Source organism: Callionymus lyra, chromosome 4 (genome assembly GCF_982586985.1).
Source record: "Callionymus lyra chromosome 4, fCalLyr1.hap1.1, whole genome shotgun sequence".
Classification (NCBI taxonomy): domain Eukaryota; kingdom Metazoa; phylum Chordata; class Actinopteri; order Syngnathiformes; family Callionymidae; genus Callionymus; species Callionymus lyra.
Window position 1 is genome coordinate 3,569,690 of NC_141821.1, and position 21,360 is coordinate 3,591,049.

Here is a 21,360-nt window from a genome sequence, read left to right on the forward strand (position 1 = left end):
ACAATGTTACAGTTTCAGGAGAGAGGAAGTCGTGATGATGACGAGGAGGTTGAGGTGAGGAGGATGAGCAGGATGAGCAGCAGCAGGAGAAGCACGAATGAAGGCCCTGGATCCAGCGATGTCGGGTCTTCTTGGGTCCGGCTCTGGTTCTTTGTTGCAGGCTGGCAAAGATCTTCCTTGACCGTGTTGGCGTTACCAACCAGAGACGTATCTTTACTCAGTGCAAGGGTTCACAAGTCTTAAGGCTTGCTTGGCTGGCTGCTGGGTCGCGTGCAGCTTGCTTGCGTCATGAGAAGGTACTGCGGCTGGGGAGACGTGCCGCACCTTGTTGCAGAAGTGGGGGGGGGGGGGGGGGGGGGTCAGGAGTCAGGAACGGGGGTAAAGAGAGAAGGGGATGAGACCCCGAGAGTCCAGCGTAAAGTGTCCAGAGAGTCAAGAGATAAGAGGAAAGACAGTGATTTGAATCATGCAGTCCTCTTTAAAGCCATCCACTCGTGCTCCTGATTGGTGGGTGACATCTGATTCCTCACCCCCACATTGGCTAGAGATGGTCCCCCCCCTCTGTCCTTTGGTTTTTCTCTCCTCCTTCGAATTGACTTTTAAACTTATTTTGTTTGACTTTATTGAAAGATCTGAGGCTCACATAAAATGCTAACTTATCATAACTTTCCCACCTCTTTCTAAGGATCAGAATGATATCATACATTACATGTTATGAAAACACAATATTGAGATGTATGTTCAGACAGCATATAAACATCAAAACACTTTTATATTTGGAAATATATCTGGTCTAGAAAGGCGCTATATAAATAGAGATTATTATTATTATTATTATTATTATATGACTTCCTTCTTTGGCGTCTCTTTACCTGAAAATATGTTATTGAACAAGAAAAAGTAATTTAATACTCTGAAAAGTCATCTGGTGATAACGGTTCCTCTGTGGTCATTTTGGCTCACTGGCCATGTGTGGATGTGGGGGAAGTCTGCATACACCAGTCATAAACCAGAACTTTGGTCTTTCAGTTAACAGCAAAACAACATGAAGCATTTCACTAAACATATAAGACCTCAAGATGGTCACAAACAGTAGTGACAGAAAGAACAAGATCGTGGGTACAAGCGTTTTTTTTCCTGTAAGGGTGGCTGGACTCTGTCCTAGAGACTGGGTGAGAATCATGGTCATAGTGGAGAGGCTCGGAGTAGAACCGGTTCTTTTCCACGTTGAGAGGAGTCAGTTGAGGTGAACATCTGATCAGGATGCCTCCAGGATGAACCACTGGGGCACACCCAGGTTGTGCTAGAGAGACTGTGGTGGTCTGGGAATGCCTTGGGGACCCTCGGGAGGAGCTCGATGATGTAGCTGGACTGAGGAAAGTCTGGTCTTCCTGATGAAGCTACTGCCAGTCTACAGGATCATAAGAAACACAATAAAAACATGAATTTAAACTTTACATTAAATTATCTGATAGACACATGTGGTAAGAAACAATCATGTGGTCCTAATAAAAATCAGATTGGTGAACGAAAAACATATTTTTAAGTTTATGAATAATTGAATATCCACCAGTTTAACTACAAACTTACTGTTTGATCATTATTGTCTCGGATGTGAACTTCTCAACATGTTAAGTCTGAGAGGTGAGACACATGTTTCTGTTCAACAGTAACAAACAACTCATTTCATTTTCATTTCATTTTCTACCGCTTTATCCCTAATCACCAGGGGACACCCTGGACAAGACGCCAGTCCGTCGCATGGCATACAAAGACAGACAACCATTCACACACGAAACAACTCATGATATATATTTATCTTGAGAATTCGTCTGTTTCTATTTTGGCCGCTAGAGGTCAGTATCAGACAAAACATGTCACGGCAGGAGAATAAAGACTTTCTACCTGAATCTGAAGAAACTGATTGAACACATCAAAGGTTCTTTACTGTCAACGTCTGTCACTAAACTCATCACCTCTGCTTCTGATGTCATCCTGTCATCATCCTACTGCTTAAACCATTTGTTACAGAGGGTTCCTGCTCCTGTGAACATTTTGGTCTGTGATTCATACTTTTATATCCTTTTAAATAATTATATTTGTTTAACTAATTTAAAGTTAATTTATTCTTCAATGGGATTCTAATTTAAAAGGTTTCCGTCTCTCACCGTCTGAATACTCTTGACTGTGTTGAAGTTCACATTTCAGCCGCAAGTGGGCAACAGTGTAAACTCAAGACTCTCAACGACGTCAGAAGAAGAAAACCACGTGACGTAGTCGTTAACAAAGGATCTTCACTCTCCTCCATTTTCTTCCACCAGAACACACCGAAGCAGCTCCAAACGGAGGACAATCCTGCAGGAGATGGAGACCATGAATCCAGGTACACACTTATATTTCTATTCAAGGTGGAATAATGACATTGTTCATACGTTGTGTACGTCATTAATATGACGCAGTGTGGATCATGATATCATGGCGTCAGACTAACAAATGTAAGAAGTGAAAATAGCATCTTAATCCGCTGTTCATCCTAAAACATACAACAGCTTTTCTTCATTGTTGGGAAAATTCACTTTCTACGTGAAATAGTTCTCCATTTTGAAAATGAAATAGTTCACCGACAAGACAAAGGAGATTATGGTGGACATGAGGAAGGAGATCACGCCTCACCAGCCACTGTGTATCCTAGAGCTTAAAGGAACTCTGATGAGAAGTTTGTTTCCTGTTTCATCTATTCTTGATGCTGTGAATGCTCGCCTGGAGACGCGACTTCACGACAGGTCGACCTGCGCCTCACCGTGTGGGGTTTGTTTTCATGTGGACTCGCAGGACTCACTGATCGTTGCCTTTTTCGGATTCTTCCTGGTCAAGAACATTGTAACTTCAATCGCGGGGTATCTTGTCTTTGGGTTGATCGCGGGTGTTTAAGTTGTGTATTACTATTTTACAACAGAAGTGGTTTCGTCCTGTAAACGTTAATTCACATGTTATTGCTATTAAACCATATTATTCTTGATCAGGCAAAACATTATGACCACTTGTGTGACACGTCACGCCACTAAGAGAGTTAAAATACACATTCATTCATCCCTCTGTTTTGGAGCACTTTTTGTTGTTTTATTGAGAATTAGATATTCAGTAAGTAAGTAATTTAATTCAAGGAAAAGCCTGCACAAATAAAAGTGTCTTAGAATAGAATAGAATAGAAAAGCTTTATTCATCCCCAGAGGGGAAACACACTTTCACAACAGCGCAGTTGAAAAAAATAAAGTGCAAGGAAAAAAGAAATAATAAAAGATATAGTACAAAATAAAAACGATCTTAAGAATATACAAATTATTTATAAAATTAGAAATTTGACACTATTAACAAAATAAAATAGAATAGAATAAAAAACGGAAAAAAATAAGATAAAAAGCACACAAGAAGAAAAACACACTACGGATTAGCATCAGGATATTTAAAGTAGAGAGTTAAATATCCTGACACCAGTTGGGATGAAGGACCTTCTATAACGCTCCGTCCTACACTGGGGGTGCCTGAGCCACTGAAGGAGCTGCTCCTCCACGGTCAGGTGCAGTGGGTGGAGAGCGTTGTCCCTGATGGAGGATAGTCTGGAGAGTGTCCTCCTCTCTCCCACCTCCTCCACCGAGTCCAGCGAGCGGCCCAGGACAGAGCCGGCCCTCGTGACCAGCCTGTTGAGTCTCTTCCTGTCCCGGTCCGTGCTGCTGCTCCCCAGCAGACCACAGCGTAGTGGATAGCAGAGGCTACCACGGAGTCATAAAAGGTCCTTAAAAGTGGTCTGCACACTCCGAAGGACCTCAGTCTCCCCAGGAGGTGGAGGCGACTTCGGCCCTTCTTATACAAGGCGTTGATGTGTGTGGACCAGTTCAGTTTATTGTTGAGGTGAACACCCAGGTATTTGAAGCTGTCCACCAGCTCAATGTCCGAGCCCTGGATGCTCACCGGTTGATGTGGTGGGGACTTTTTCCTGAAGTCAATCACCATCTCCCTTGTCTTACCGGTGTTTAAGCAAAGGCAGTTGCTCTCACACCAGTCAACAAAGTCCTTGATGACTGACCTGTACTCCAGCTCGCCCCCCCCAGACACGCAGCCCACAATGGCCGAGTCGTCGGAAAACTTCTGGAGGTGACAGCTGCTGGAGTCATAGGTAAAGTCCGCCGTGTAGAGGGAAAAAAGAAAAGGTGACAGCACTGTCCCTTGAGGCACCCTGGTGCTGCAGATGGTCACCTCAGACCTGCAGTCCTGCAGCCTCACATACTGCAGCCTGTTGGTGAGGTAGTCCATCGTCCATGCTGCCAGCTGTGTCCCAACTCCTGCGTCCTCCATCTTCTTCCTTAGCAGCACTGGCTGGATGGTGTTGAAAGCACTTGAGAAGTCAAAAAACATGACAGGAGGTCTTCCACTGGACCGGGACCTTCTCCAGTTTGAGGCTCAGGTTGAAGATGTGTGTGACCAGCTCACAAAGTTGATCAGCACAGTCCCTGAGCAGTCTGGGGCTGAGTCCATCTGGTCCAGCAGCTTTCCTGATCTTCAGTCGCCTTAATTCTCTCCTCACCTGTTCAGATGTAACAGAGAGAGGTGGCTGTGGGGGGTTGGGCAGCTGAGGCAGTAGGGCTTGTTGGGGGGGAGAAAGGTGGCTTGGAGGTGAGAACAGTTGGGGGGAGGGGGCTGAAGCAGGGGAAAAACAGCTTTGTGAAGTCTTAAGATGTTTCATGAAGGAGTCAGTAGATCATCAAACACAGATGTTCCTTGAAGGAGTCAGTAGATCATCAAACACAGATGTTTCTTGAAGGAGTCAGTAGATCATCAAACACAGATGTTTCTTGAAGGAGTCAGTAGATCATCAAACACAGATGTTTCTTGAAGGAGTCAGTAGATCATCAAACACAGATGTTTCTTGAAGGAGTCAGTAGATCATCAAACACAGATGTTTCTTGAAGGAGTCAGTAGATCATCAAACACAGATGTTTCTTGAAGGAGTCAGTAGATCATCAAACACAGATGTTTCATGAAGGAGTCAGTAGATCATCAAACACAGATGTTTCTTGAAGGAGTCAGTAGATCATCAAACACAGATGTTTCTTGAAGGAGTCAGTAGATCATCAAACACAGAGATGTTTCTTGAAGGAGTCAGTAGATCATCAAACACAGATGTTTCTTGAAGGAGTCAGTAGATCATCAAACACAGATGTTTCTTGAAGGAGTCAGTAGATCATCAAACACAGATGTTTCTTGAAGGAGTCAGTAGATCATCAAACACAGATGTTTCTTGAAGGAGTCAGTAGATCATCAAACACAGATGTTTCTTGAAGGAGTCAGTAGATCATCAAACACAGATGTTTCTTGAAGGAGTCAGTAGATCATCAAACACAGATGTTTCTTGAAGGAGTCAGTAGATCATCAAACACAGATGTTTCTTGAAGGAGTCAGTAGATCATCAAACACAGATGTTTCATGAAGGAGTCAGTAGATCATCAAACACAGATGTTTCTTGAAGGAGTCAGTAGATCATCAAACACAGATGTTTCTTGAAGGAGTCAGTAGATCATCAAACACAGATGTTTCTTGAAGGAGTCAGTATATCATCAAACACAGATGTTTCTTGAAGGAGTCAGTAGATCATCAAACACAGATGTTTCTTGAAGGAGTCAGTAGATCATCAAACACAGATATGTTTCTTGAAGGAGTCAGTAGATCATCAAACACAGATGTTTCTTGAAGGAGTCAGTAGATCATCAAACACAGATGTTTCTTGAAGGAGTCAGTAGATCATCAAACACAGAGATGTTTCTTGAAGGAGTCAGTAGATCATCAAACACAGATGTATCTTGAAGGAGTCAGTAGATCATCAAACACAGAGATTGTTCCAAAGCTTAGGAGCATCAGCCTGATTAAGTAAAATATATTTTGGTTTCCTTTTAAATCGGCTTTGTAGGTGTTTTGTTTTCATTAAATAAATGCTGCCAATCAGCAAAAATCAAGAATTTGTAAATTTGTTTCAGGGCTAAAGGTGATCATATGGAGTATTGTGAACATTGTATATCATCTCTAAAAATACAATAATCTCTTTTTTAGAAATTCTTATCATTATCAAAAAATTATGTATTTCGTCTTTAGACATGGACGTAAGGCCAGTAGAAAAGGACTGTTTCCGCCATTTTACAGTTAGACAGCAGGCAGGACTTGAGGAGCTGTCCAGTTGTCCTGAGTCTTTATATTTAGATAGCCCTGGACAACCTACTGCATCCGACGACCAAGACAAGCTCCCTCTCCATCAAGGACAAATTCAACAATTGTATGAAAGATGTGATGCAATGGAAAACCGCCTGAGGGGAAAAATTGGACAGTGCTCTAGGTCGTGAGGAGGGTCTGAGAGATTCCCTAGATGCTGTGGCTGCAGGTGCTCGAGCTTATATTGATGCCAAGCTAGAGCATCTTGACAAAACCATCTTGATAAGGCGTGACATATTGATGAAAAATTAATTAAAATCCAGCCTTAATAAAAACTCATGGAGGCCGTGATTTTATAGACCAATGTGAGAATTCTTTGACGCTGCTTTGAGGCAATTGAGTGAGCTAGAACTTGTCGGTACACTCAAATCTGTCCTAAAGGGTCCTGCATGTAGTTGGTGGCTAGCGGACAGAAACAAAATCATTGACTGGGTCAGCTTCAAAACTGCTTTTTTGGAGGCTTTTCTGCCCACCGTCTGCCAGGGAGATATTGAGGAACAGCTCCGCTCAAATGTCCAAATTCCTTCTCAGTGTCTCAGAGACGTTGTGTACGACCACCGAGCACTTTTCCTAAAATGGAGACCAGAGATGCGAGAAGGAGATTGTGAGCAGGATCCAAAATGCCTGTAACCCCATCCAAGCTCATTCAAAGGACTACTGGAATCGAGTTCAACTAACAGGTTCCTTGAATGCACCTAAAAGATCGGCCAGAACCAGACCAATCTAGGGGTGCTGGGGCTGAAGGTGGGGCGGTTTCAGTAAAGCCCTATTTATTAATTGTTCCTGTCCGTATTAGGGGCGCTCAGTGGGATGCAGTCCTAGAATCAGGTAGCACTCACTCATTGATGGGTAGTTCCTTGTGAAACTGTATTAAAGGTGCAGAAGAGTCTTTGGGCCGGAGTGAAATATCCGGATTTGTTATGGCCATCCTGATTTCGGACCTGCAGGATTCTAGAGTTGCAGTGGCCATCCATGTGCTCGACGATGACCAGCTCTGCATGCCATTATGATTTTATGTGCGCAAGTCAGATTGTTTTAAAGCTCCACCTGCAGAAGTACAGCCTACTGGGGGGGGGGAGAATATAAATTGATCTTAAAGGAAAGGGAATCACTGCACTGGTAACCAACCCGGGCGGCAATTCACTTGTACTTGGCCAAGAGGGAACCTCTCCCAGAAATAAGTTTTTGAATTCACAAGCTGAGGTAGTCAAGCCATTGCTGAAGAAGTGGACTTCGGTTTGGTCCCTCAAGAAAGGCACGACTTTCCCTTGGTCCATGAAGTTTTGGAGTCGTTACATGGAGCCAGATACTTTAGTTCATTAGACTTAAAAAGTGTCTATTGGCAGGTATGGCAAGTGCCAATTTGGACTGATGAACGCCGGAGCCACCTTTAGCTGCTGATCGAGTATGTATTGAGAGGACTACAGGGAAAGTGTTGCTTTGTTTAGTTAGATGACATCATTATTTTCTCCAAGACTTAAGAAAAAGACCTGGAAGCTGTGTTTGAGAGACTGCACCTGGCCCACTTGACCTTAGATGTAAATGCCATCTCTTCCAGACAAAACCGCTTTTCCTTGGCCATGTCGTGACCAGAAAAAGGAGTAGAAGTGGACAGAAAAAAGGTTCAGTCCATCTCTGCTTTTACAGCCCCCAAGAACCTAAAAGCCTACAAAGGTTTACCTGCTGGACACTGAGGCTCGAATCTTTCACTGTCAGGGTTTAACTATAAGAAGGGATGCTGTAATGTGGTCCCTAATGCCCTTTCCCGTGCACCGGTGAACAAGGATGGTGGGGTTTGTTTGTCAGTCCAGACTTCCTACTGGGCTAGTCTCTCCAGTTAATAGAACCATATAGAGAAAGCTCAGGCCGCGGACCCACGCTGTCAGGAAGTTTGTCATTCACTTGAGCCACCTAAACCTGGACTCATCCACTACCAACTACAGCAAGGAGTCCTGTATCATTGCGTGCCATCCAAATACAGTGGCTACAGCCATCAGGTGGTGGTGCCTGCAACCATGGCCCCAGAGTTTCTTGCATACTTGCATGACAGTCCTTTCGGAGGCCACCTGGGGAGAATGAAAACCCTATTAAAGGTACTTGAAGTGTCATGGTGGCCATCTATACGGAGGGATGTATAGAGTCATATGTGTGCGTCTCAGACCTACCAGCAGTACAAAGATGCTAATGTGAAGCCAGCGGGACTGCTGCAGTCCCCAGACATAAAGGCACCAGGAGAGATGATCAGTGTGGATTTCATGGGCCCTTTCCCTTTAAGCAAGGCAAGGAACTCGGTCCTGATGGTGGTGGTGGACTACTACTTCAAAGGGGTACAGTTTTTTGCCCTTAGAGATGCGAAAACTCCAAAGGTCACTCAGACCACATGAGATTTTTATTCAATGGGGAGTCCCTGCCTACATGGTTTCCAACTATGGTCCACAGTTCACCAGCCAGCTCATGTCCCAGTTATGTGGAGCATGGGGCGTCAGTCCAAAACTGACCACAGCCTATCATGCCCAGACCAATAGTATAGAACAAGTAAATCGGGTTATGAAAACGATGATCGCCTCAAATGTTAGAGAATGACACCAAGACTGGGATAAGTGGCTTCCAGAGTTCTGGATGGCAATAAACACTGCAGTTCATCTGACTACCAGCGTGACTCTTGCTACTCTGGCACTCGGTCGAAACCTTAAGGGTCCACTTGAAAGACTTATAAACTCAGCTCCATTGCCCCCAGAGGGTGTAACATACCGGTGATGTCACAGGGTATACATTTTTTATTGGCAAATAAGAGCATGTCTGTTTTATTTTTGATGCTCTAAATATGATGTCATGGTATATTCTGTTTGTATATGTTGTTTTGAATGGCGGGAAAATCGCAAGGGGAAGTTTATTTAAAGGGTGGATGGGAGAGACCTGTGTGAGATTGAGATGAGTAATTTGAGACTCTGTTACAAGACAAATAAAATGCAATTAAATAAATTACTCTCGCATTAAAGTAGGAATAAAAAAATGTAATAACTGAAGTTTTCATGATCCAAATCATCTAATTTTAAACCCTAAGAACCAGGTTTACACCAGGGCATTAAAATGTGTGCAGCTTTTTACTCCTTTGGTCTTTTTACGTCTGGTGAATTTGTATGAAAGAAAAATGTTACTATATATTTTTTGGGATGCATTACACTAACGTGTTCTTGAAAGGGCATGACCAACTAGGAGGATACCCTGGGGCAGACCCAGTATACATTTGAGTGACTGGTTAGATATGAGAGGGCCAGGTTATTGAGGGACTTGTAGGTGAGGAAGAGAACCTTGTATTGTATGAGGTATGTGACAGGGAGCCAGTGTAGGTCTTTGAGGACGGAGTGATGTGGTTTCTGAAGCGGGTGTGGGTGAGCAGACGAGCAGCAGAGTTCTGGATATATTGTAGTAGACGAGTCTGGAGGTAATGAATGTGTATGAGGATTTGAGCAGTTGAAAAACAATATTACGAGATGAGTAATAACTGTAAAAAAAAAAAAAGATCACAGACTTATTTCAAATGTGTAACAAGTCCACTGATGCAACACCAACAACAGTTCATATATCATTTATTGGTCAGTGACTCAGGTGTGTTTGTGTCCCTGCAGATGTTCAGCAGGTGCTGGTGATCAAAGAAGAAGTTGAGGAACATGAGTGCTGCTACAGTCTGATTAAGGAGGAACAAGAACTTACTTTTATTAAAGAAGAAGTTGAAGAACAGAAGTGCAGCTTCATTCTCAATCAGGAGGAACATAAACACTCATCATCAATCATTAAGGAAGAAGGTGCTGAAAATATACAAGAAGAAAAAAATCCCTCCCAGTTCTTCCACACTCCTGTTGATGTGAAGAATGAATATGATGACGACACCAACAACCTGACTCCACAAATAAAGGCAGAAGATGATGGAGACAACTGTGGAGGACCAGAACCAGCCAGCTACTTCCATGGCAGTGAAGACTGGAGAGAAACCAGTAACACTCAGTCAGGTTCAAACTCTGTGGAGAATCCAAAAGTTCATGTCAGTGAGAAGAAAGATGATGATCACAAAGCACTGATCTGCTCTGGATGTGGGAGGAAATGTTCTTCAAAATCTGGACTGACTAAACACACAAAGATCTGCGGTCGAGAACCTTTCAGTTGTTCGTTTTGTGGAAAATGTTTTGTAAAGAGAAGTAATCTGAAGGATCACGTGATAATTCACACGCTAGAAAAGCCTTTCAGCTGTACGTTGTGTGGTAAATCTTTTACTCAGAGTGGCAGTCTGATGACACACATGAGAACTCACACAGGAGAAAAACCTTTCATCTGCTCTCAGTGTGGTAATTGTTATGCACATGCAGATAAATTGAGAAAACACATGAGAACTCACACAGGAGAAAAACCTTTCGTTTGCTCACAGTGTGGCAAATCATTTACTGAGAGTAGGAATCTGAACAGACACATTATAATTCACACTCTAGAAAAGCCTTTCACCTGTACGTTGTGTGGCAAATCATTTACTGAGAGTTGGAATCTGAAGAAACACATGAGAACTCACACAGGAGAAAAACCTTTTACCTGCTCGCAGTGTGGTAAATGTTTTACTCAGAGTGGACATCTGAAGCAACACATGATAATTCATACAGGAGAAAAACCTTTCTCCTGCACTCAGTGTGGTAAATCTTATACTGAGAGTGGGTCTCTGAAGAAACACATGAGAACTCACACCGGAGAAAAACCTTTTACCTGCACGCAGTGTACTAAATGTTTTACTCAGAGTGGACATCTGAAGCAACACATGGTAATTCACACAGGAGAAAAACCTTTCTCCTGCTCTCAGTGTGGTAAATCTTATACTGAGAGTGGGACTCTGAAGATACATATGAGAACTCACACCGGAGAAAAACCTTTTACCTGCTCTCAGTGTGATAAAACTTTTAAACAGAGTGGGGCTCTGAAGAAACACATGAGCGTTCACAAGTAAGAATATCATCTGCTCGCACTTTGGTCATTGTTCTTATCATCTTTTAGATCGACAGATAAACTTAATTGATTCCCTCTGGGGGTCTACTTTGGAAAATTGTTTTCCCAGTCAGCACACAACAACACAGACGATAGATTCATAAAAAACGAGAACAAGAAAAAAGTCCTTGTTCACCCGCTGTTTTTACTCGGAGTGAGAGTTTGAAGAGACACATCTCAGTGGTTCCATTGCAGAATAATAGTGAAGGAAACGTGTAGAAATAAAGTATGTATATCACATTTACTTAACCACATTTTACATTATTAAAACTGTATAATGTTGTCTGTTGCATGTGTGAAGGATGAATTTAAGTTTTAAGCTAAGATGTTTTCGTGCAAGATACTGGACTGAAAAGTAATCCACCTCTGACCTTGAGGATTATACTGTACATGTGTTCGGAGCTTGTGCTTTAGAGAGACCAATGGAGGAACAACATTTAAGACTTGTGAAACTGGAATGGAGATATAACAGAAACCTCAACAGAACTGGAAACTCTGGTATTTCTCTAATTGTATACAATTAAATTTGGGTCTTTCAACCAAGATCTGATTTATTGTCATGGTTGTCATGGTTGAAAGTCAGATTCTACCCCCACAAATTAGTCCTTGGAGCCGGATCCCAAAATCTGATCGACGGGAGGAAAACGTATATCTTATCGAGAGACTGTGTACACATTATTTTAAGCCAGGGCAATCAGTTTTCCAACCCCTCTGCTCTGGAACCAACTATAGGCTTCAGTCCGGAGGGCACACACCCTCTCTATGTTTGAGAGTCATCCTAAAACTTTACTTTTGGATAAAGCCGTAGTTAAAATGCTGCTATAGGCTGAGACTGTGTAAGCCACACTTTTGATCCTCCCGGAGCTCCAGGGCTACACCTCCACAGCTGCTGCTGGATCTAGGATCTCAACCATGTCAACGATCCAGATTGCTCTCCATTACTCTCCCTCACTCTTTTTCCATCCATCTGTGTACCCTTCAGGCCGGATGCAGCAGGAGGCCGTCAACACTGAGTCTGGTTATGCTTGTGGTTTCTGCCTTCTAAAAGGAAGATTTTCTCTCCACTGTCACGCTGTGATTCTTTTATAGTCTTACTTGTTTTTTTGATTGAAAAGTGTCTTGAGATAACTTTGACCGTTTAAGTAAAATTGAACTGAAAATTGAATTGAAGAAATCGAATTCAGCGAAGATTATTCATTCCTTTCCCTGCCTACATTTAAATATGTCAATCATATAAAACAGAAAGAACAAGATCGTGGGTACAAGCGACCTTAGTGAGTTTTTTTCCATAGGGTGGTTGGACTCTGTCCAGTGCTGTGTCTCAAATTGCATACTAATCTTAGTATGCTAGAAGTTAGTATGCATCAGTTTAGTATGCATACTAACTAGTACGCAAATTCTCCGCAGATAGTATGTCTCAAATCAAACCCTGAAGCTACACACTAACCGGAAATCACATGACAGCTTCTTCTTCTACTTCTATTTAACGATGTTTCAAGCAGCTGTTTGAACGCTATCGCCACCTGCTGGCAGCACGTATTGCAACTTTGGAAAAAGAAATAAAGAAAAAATATGAGAATCTAAATAATCGCGAGATATTTAAGCTGGTATCAGCAGCGAAGACGTATTTATCCTCCTACTGCTGCTGAAAATACACATTTAAGTATATGCATATATATGCATTTATATATGACGTAACTTACGTTTAAAACGTCACTAAAATGGCGGCTGTTTAGTATGGTAAGTGTCCATCGAACCATGCTACTTTTGTGGGCGTGTTAGTACGCCAATTTAGTGTGCATGGTGCACTAAATTTCGCATACAAAGAATTGAGACACACTAACGTACTAAAAATACTAACTTTTAGTACGCTAGTATGCGATTTGAGACACAGCACTGGAGATAGGGTGAGAATCATGGTCATAGCGGAGAGCCTCGGAGTAGAACTGCTGCTCCTCCATGTTGAGAGGAGTCAGTTGAGGTGAACAAATGATCAGGAAGCCTCCAGGACGAACCACTGGTGAGGTGTTCAGGGAAAGTCCAATCGGTAGGAGACCATGGGCAGACCCAGGATGTGCTAGAGAGACTATTTCTACAAGCTTGTCTGGGATTGCCTTGGGTACCCTCAGGAGGAGCTTAAATGAACCAGGGAGTCCACTCTACAGGATCATAAGAAACACAATCAAAACATGAATTTAAACTTTATTAACAGTTTCTATTTATTAATTTGTTTGTAAAATGTTTATATTATACAGAGTTTTTAACACAAATAGTTTTTAGAATTACTAAGACAATCAAGAGCTTGTTAGAAACATCTTAAGAGAATAAAAATATAATTCAGTGAGTCAAAGGGATGAGTAATGATGATGATGTGAAGATTTTATGATCATCTATGTGCTTGAATAGAATCTGTGGCTCACCTGCGCAACACACGTGTGTGTATATACACTTGTAATATTTATAAAACTATTATTATTATTATTAAAAAGTGTTTGCTTTTTTCTTGCATATTCATGATGTGATGTTGCTTCTATAAATGTGTTCTTCGAGGAGGTGGCTCCGAACACATGATCACATGAAGGAAACTGGCTTTTGCTGAACTTTCATGTGAACCTGCAGCTTCAGTTTGATACAGACGTGATGTTGTTTCACAAGAACGTCTGTGACTCTCGTAGAGAAGACTCAAGGTGATCAGACAATAGCAAACAAACGTATAATCCCTGAAACCTTTTTAATTTTGCATTAAATTAGCTTCTAGAAACATCCGTCTGCTTAAACCACTTGTTAAGGTAAGGTAAGGTAAGGTAAAACTTTATTGAGGGTACCTGCTACTGTGAACATGTTGGTCTGTGATTCATACTTTATTATCAATTTAAAAACTTCTATTTGTTTTACTAATTTAAAGTTAATTTATTTCCAACTATTATTTAATCGAATAATCATTTTAAGTGTTTCTTCTTGTAAGTCTAAATACGCTTGACTGTGTTAAAGTACACATTTCAGCCGCTAGATGGCAACAGTGTAAACTCAAGACCAACAACAATATTAAAATGTTTAAATGTTTAAACAATAGTTTAAATTGAAATGGTATTAAAATAAATTGTAAATTCCAACTACCACGGAGAGTACTGGTGCAGTTTTACACTGCCATTGTGGAGGCCATCATCCCCGTGTGGTACTCTGCTGCAGCAGATACAGACATGACCCGACTGCAGCGGAATTATCCGTTCTGCTAAGAAGGTGATTGGCTGGCCTCTTCCATCCCTGCAGGAACTGGACCTCAACAGGACATGGAGGCGTGCAGGCAGGATCATAGCTGACCCTCTCACCCAGGAACACCCCTGTACCAACTGATCCTGTCCAGCAGGAGACTGAGATTGATACAGACCAGAACATCACAGTTCAAGAATTCTTTCTACCCGTCTGCTGTCTTGACCATCAATATTGTTTAAAATTGAATGTTTCTTTTGTTTTTCATTGTTTACTTGTAATTTTACGTTGTTTAACACTGGCAATCAAAGTTTTCTGATTCTTTTTCAAAATATAAAGCTTTAACCATAAAACTGTGGCAGCTTGTGACCTTATGTACTATTTATCACGAGACGTCTTATATTCTGTTTGTAATCTAATTTTACCTGCTTCAAATAAAGTTTGCTCAGAATTCCTTACTGGATTTATGATTCAAAAAAGGTCTCTCTGTCGACACTTTGAAATCTCTTGACTGTGTTGAAGTTCACATTTGAGCCGCTAGATGGCAGCAGAGTAAACTCAAGACTAACAACGACGTCAGAAGAAGAAAACCACGTGACTCAGTGGTAAACAAAGGATCTTCACTCTCCTCCATTTTCTTCCACCAGAACACACCGAAGCAGCTCCAAACGGAGGAGAATCCTGCAGGAGATGGAGACCATAAATCCAGGTACACACTTATATTTCTATTCAAGGTGGAATAATGACATTGTTCATACGTTGTGTACGTCATTAATATGACGCAGTGTGGATCATGATGTCATGACGTCAGACTTACAAATGTAAGAAGTGAAAATAGCATCTTAATCCACTGTTCATCCTAAAACTACTGTGGGGCATTTTTCTTCAGTGTTGGGTTAGTTGGTTAGTTCACCAGTTTTTAAATAAACTCTTTCAGTTTCAAGTTCACAATTAGTTCTTTTTTCTTGATATGTTGCTACGAGCTGTTATTTTTCAAAATGAATGACAAAGTCCTTGTATAACCAAAGTCAGCAGTTGTTATATCTGTTTTACCATTAAACATGTTAATCATATTTTTCTGACATATTAGAAACTATTTACTTAAGTAAAGTTGGCTCGGCATTGATTCGATCTCTGCTCTCTAATACGTTTTTATACGAGTAATTCAAAATAACAAAGTCCCATGTGTTCTGTTACACTAGCTATATACTTACTACACCAGACCTGGGCAAAGTGTGGCCCTTTGACTGTATATACAGTATGTGGCCCTCGTAATGTCAAAGTATGATCACATATAAAAATGGTTCTAATGCATTAACAAATGTATTTATTATTAATTCACATTTTCACATAACACTTCCCTCCTTTTTGTGTGTAGTCTTTCGAGTATATATTAATCCCTCAAAACCTTTTTTTTTAATTAATTGAAGAAATGTTTTGAAAAAACTCATCTTTACAAGAATAAAATTGCATCTTATTTAGTTTAATAAATGTCACAGCCTAATGATGCATGTCCTTTTTTTTAGGGATTTTTTCATCTTTCTTTCTGCTTGACGGCCCCTAACGACATTCACAGAATTTAACGTGGCCCTTGAAGAATTTGAATTGGCCCCCCTGTACTACACCCTCATCTTAGAAGAAAAATGTGTTGATCGCACGTAAGCAGCTAAGATGGTGTCAAAACCTCTGCAACCGCCACTTTAAATGAGGGACCGTCTCTAAAGAACTTACAATGACAAAAATGTAATATCGAAAAAAATTGACTGATTTTAATTATAAGAATTGTTTTAATCATTGTTATAACAAGAATAACTAACCTTCATATAATATGGAATACCCAGAGTGACATTTAATTGATATAAATCGTTTGGCAATAGCGACATCCAGGGGAAAAGATAGTCCTTCAAATGGCTATTTTGATTTTGGTAAGAAAATAGTTGCTTTTTTTAAATACAAAATGCACCTATTTCGATATTGATATACACATTTTGTGGTCTTTTCCCCTGGATGTCGCTATTGACAAACGCTTTATTATCAATTTAAATATGTCACTCTGGGTATTCCATAATTCAACCGTTTTTAACAGTTAAGCGTATTGTATTAGTTATTAGAAATATTTTCATGCATAGGCTTTACACATTTTGTAATGACTCCTACTAGTTACAAATCTGAAGGGCAACAAATGTATGTCACTTCAAATCATCCTGCACCAGTCTAACATACATGTCCTGCACCAGTCTAACATACATGTCCTGCACCAGTCTAACATACATGTCCTGCACCAGTCTAACATACATGTCCTGCACCAGACTAACATACATGTCCTGCACCAGACTAACATACATGTCCTGCACCAGACTAACATACATGTCCTGCACCAGTCTAACATACATGTCCTGCACCAGTCTAACATACATGTCCTGCACCAGACTAACATGCATGTCCTACACCAGACTAACATACATGTCCTGCACCAGTCTAACATGCATGTCCTGCATCAGTCTAACATACATGTCCTGCACCAGACTAACATGCATGTCCTGCACCAGTCTAACATACATGTCCTGCACCAGTCTAACATACATGTCCTGCACCAGTCTAACATACATGTCCTGCACCAGTCTAACATACATGTCCTGCACCAGTCTAACATACATGTCCTGCACCAGTCTAACATACATGTCCTGCACCAGTCTAACATACATGTCCTGCACCATTCTAACATACATGTCCTGCACCAGTCTAACATGCATGTCCTGCACCATTCTAACATACATGTCCTGCACCAGTCTAACATACATGTCCTGCACCAGTCTAACATACATGTCCTGCACCATTCTAACATACATGTCCTGCACCAGTCTAACATACATGTCCTGCTCCAGTCTAACATACTTCTCTGCCACTCCATACTTCCTCATAAAGTACCATAGTTCCTCTCTCTGAACCCTGTCATAGGCTTTTTCCAGATCTACAAAGGCACAATGCAGCTCCCTTTGAGCTTCTCTGTATTTCTCTACCAACATTCTTACAGCAAATACTGCATCTGTAGAACTCTTTCTAGGCATGAAACCACACTGTTGCTCACAAATGCTGACTTCTGCTCTCAATCTAGTTTCCACTACTCTTTCTCATACCTTCATTGTATCATCTACTTTATTCCTCTATAGTTACTCCAATTATGAGGCATACCATCAGGACCAGCTGCCTTTCCATTCTTCATCCTCTTCAATGCCTTCCTCACTTCATCTTTACTATTCTCTGCCACTTCATGGTTCACAGTTGTCACCTCTCCTCAAACTTCTCTTTCTTTCTTCCTATTACTTCTGTGGTACCTGTCACAAGGTGTCCCTCTCTATCCTTAATCACCCACACCAGGTGTGCATCTTTCCCATCTCTATTTCTCTGTTTTGCCAGCCTGTATAAATCATCCTCTCTGTCTTTACTTTCCAATCTAGCATACAAGTCATCATACACCCTTTGTTTGGCCTTTGCCACCTCTACCTTTACCTTGTGCTCCTGTCTTCTCTCTTCAGTCTTTGCCAACCCTTTTCTCTATCTACTTTCCTTCCAGACAACACACCAAGTACTCTTCTACATGACTTCCTGATAACATTAGCTCTCCTTGACCACCCAGATTCTCCCTCAACTCCTCCCTAAAAACTATAGAACAATCAAGTCTTTTCAGCTTCCACCACTTTGTCCTCTTTATCTTCCTTACAATGTCCTTAGCAGTCACTGATCTGCTTTAGATGACATTATCTATACAAGAGTTTATAAATAGTTTGATTGGTCAGTGACTCAGGTGTGTTTGTGTCGCTGCAGATGTTCAGCAGCTGCTGGTGATCAAAGAAGAGGTTGAGGAACAGAAGTGCAGCTTCAGTCTGATTAAGGAGGAACAAGAACATGAACCCATGAAAAAAGAAGTGGAAAATATACAAGAAGAAAAAAATCCCGCCCAGTTCTTTCACACTCCTGTTGATGTGAAGAATGAATATGATGATGACACCAACAACCTGACTCCACTAATGAAGGCAGAAGATGATGGAGACAACTGTGGAGGACCAGAACCAGCCAGCTACTTGCATACACCTCTCCATCCTGACCACCAGGGGGGGCTGTGTTCTGAATCTGACACTGATGACAGTGAAGACTGGAGAGAAACCAGTAACACTCAGTCAGGTTCAAACTCTGTGGAGAATCCAAAAGTTCATGTCAGTGAGAAGAAAGATGATGATCACAAATCACTGATCTGCTCTGGATGTGGGAGAATTTTCTTTTCAAAATCCGGACTGACTCTGCACACAAAAGACTGCTGTCTAGGACCTTATAGTTGTTCTTTTTGTGGGAAATGTTTTCAAAAAAGGGGGAATCTGAAGGATCACATGAGAACTCACACAGGAGAAAAACCTTTTACCTGCTCTCAGTGTGGTAAATGTTTTACCCAGAGTGGGAATCTGAAAAAACATATGATAACTCACACAGTAGAAAAACCTTTTTCCTGCTCTCAGTGTGATAAATCTTATACTGAAAGTGGGAATCTGAAGAAACATATCAGAACTCACACAGGAGAGAAACCTTTCGTCTGCTCCCAGTGTGGTAATTGTTATGCACGGGCAGATAGTTTAAGAAAACACATGAGAACGCACACTGGAGAAAAACCTTTTATCTGCTCTTATTGTGCCAAATCATTTACTGACAGTGGGACTCTGACATATCACATGAGAATTCACACTCTAGAAAAACCTTTCACCTGTACATTGTGTGGTAAGTCTTTTACTCAGGGTGGCAGTCTGAGGACACACATGAGAACTCACACAGGAGAAAAACCATTTGTCTGCTTGCAGTGTGGTAATTGTTATGCATATGCAGAGAATCTAAAGGCACACATGAGAACTCACACAGGAGAAAAACCTTTCATATGCTCGCAGTGTGGTAATTGTTATGCACATGCAGAGAAGCTAAAGACACACATGAGAACTCACACTAGAGAAAAACCTTTTTCCTGCTCCGAGTGTGGTAAATGTTTTACTGAAAATGGGTATCTGAAGAAACACATGAAAACTCACACTGGAGAAAAATCTTTCAAATGCTCGTAATCAGGTAATTGTTTTGTTTATTCTTATTTTAATGAAGTGTGTGATTTTATTGTTGGTATCTGTGAAGCTACCTTGGGTTTTGTGAAAGGCACTTTTAAATAGAATCTATTATTATTTCACTCAACGGAGAGGAAGGAACTAAGCAGTTACACCTGGTGTCAATATTAAATGGCTTACCCAACCTGTTCATGCATCAATTCCTTCTTTTTTAGTGGTGAGTGGTTTGGCCAGAAGGCAAAGCTCTCTGTATACCAGTTGATCTACATCTACCTTCATCTATGATCACTGGTGACCCAAAGAAAAGGATCATAGGTACAAGTGGCCAAAATGAGTTTTCTCTGCAGGTTGCCTGTACTCTCCCTTAGAAAAAAGGGTTAGAAGCAAGATCATCTGGGAGCGGCTCCAAGTAGAACCATTGCTCAACCATGTTGAGATGGCTTTGATGGGTGTTTAGGATGTCCTCTGGTTGCCACAATGGTGAGGTGTACAGGGAGTGTCTCATCGGTAGAAGCATCAGGGGAAACCGAGAACATGCCGGAGAGACTACGTCTCAGCTTACCTGGGGGCTCCTCAGGGTTCCCGGGAAGAGCTGAATGATGTAGCTGGGGAGAGGAAAGTCTGGGCCTCCCTGCTTGAATTGCTGCTCAAGCGATCTGTCCCTGGATATAATGGACAAAGAAGGTTTTTTTTCTCATCTCATTGTGAAGGAGAGAAGTGACTATTCTATAAGAATACAAAGATGGAAATAAATCCTAATTGAAGTGGGCCTCTAGGAATATGAGTGTTGACAATTTGTGTAGATACTGCAGTTAAATACGTTTTAGAAAAATACGCATGAAACATTGGTCCTTCGAGCTGGTTCGTTGACTACCATGGAAGATGTTGTCCGATGTCAAGTTTCACACTACCCTCTTGTCCAGGAGCCGTGGGAAGACCATCTCGACTACGTTAGATCCCAAAACACTTGTAGGGTTGGATGGATGGATAAACTTCATTGAACCCTGTGGATTATCTGGGTTATGTCCTTGACTACAATCACCAACAACCCATCCCTTCCTCCTACAATCCCAAGAGAATGTCATCCCAATATATTCAGCAATCTAGGAGAGTACTCAACAACTCGTAGCCAACAAACAATGGGACTCCTGAATGTCGAATCGTTAAGGGATCTGGTCGAGTCCATAAAAGGCACGGATAAAGATGAGGCTGCCGGAAAACTTGCTTAATAAAAAAAAAAGGTGATACAGACAGTTAATGAAGCTGTGTACAATTTCCCATTCCATCACTTTTCTTTGAGATTATAATTAAGAATAGGATATACAACAAGATCTTGAACACCACCGCCCCAAAGGAGCACTTTTTCCATTTCTATCTTAGGGGCAGATGTCAGCCTAGCGTTTTATTCTCCATTAGCAGAGCCAGTAGGTGTGCAGCTAGGAGGTGCATAAGGCTTCCACCTGGGACTGGGAGGTCAAGAAGGAGACAACCAAATATTAAATACTTTGATTTTTACCCTTTAGGATGGAACACATCTTCTCCCAGTTTGAAATACTTTGAGCTTTTAACAATAAAAACAATAAACAATGTCCTGTTCACTGCTGTGACCCATTTATTTCCACACAATACATCTTTATTCTCACCTAAGTACAGCACAGATTGTAGATTTTCATTGATAGTTTCTTCTTGTTGAAAGTCTTCCTGCAATGCTGCCACTCTGATGCAATAACTCTGGCACCTTCCATTAGGTGAGAACACATTGTGTGATTAC

General features: G+C 41.4%; 2 protein-coding genes and 1 pseudogene across 4 annotated transcripts in view; 2 read left to right on the top strand and 1 right to left on the bottom strand.

Annotated features, from left to right (window-relative positions):
- LOC148080571 (uncharacterized) overlaps window positions 1-11,565 on the top strand; it is an 85,530-nt gene extending 73,965 nt beyond the window's left edge. For 2 of the 3 annotated variants that reach the window (XM_087788488.1, XM_087788487.1), the window contains exon 2: window positions 9,888-11,565. In XM_087788488.1, the coding sequence (XP_087644614.1) occupies window positions 9,888-11,245 (1,358 nt within the window). In that variant the 3' untranslated portion in view covers window positions 11,246-11,565. Of the gene's footprint in view, window positions 1-2,297; window positions 2,384-9,887 lie in introns of those variants that run through there. The other variant, XM_087788486.1, reaches the window with a different exon arrangement.
- A 6,079-nt stretch (window positions 11,566-17,644) lies between these two features.
- On the bottom strand, window positions 17,645-18,401 carry LOC148080579 (uncharacterized; annotated as a pseudogene).
- On the top strand, window positions 18,322-20,047 carry LOC148080580 (uncharacterized). The gene has a single exon (XM_087788506.1). The coding sequence runs from the start codon at window positions 18,408-18,410 to the stop codon at window positions 19,590-19,592; it is 1,185 nt and encodes a 394-aa protein (XP_087644632.1). The 5' UTR covers window positions 18,322-18,407; the 3' UTR covers window positions 19,593-20,047.
- The last annotated feature ends 1,313 nt before the right edge of the window (window positions 20,048-21,360 follow it).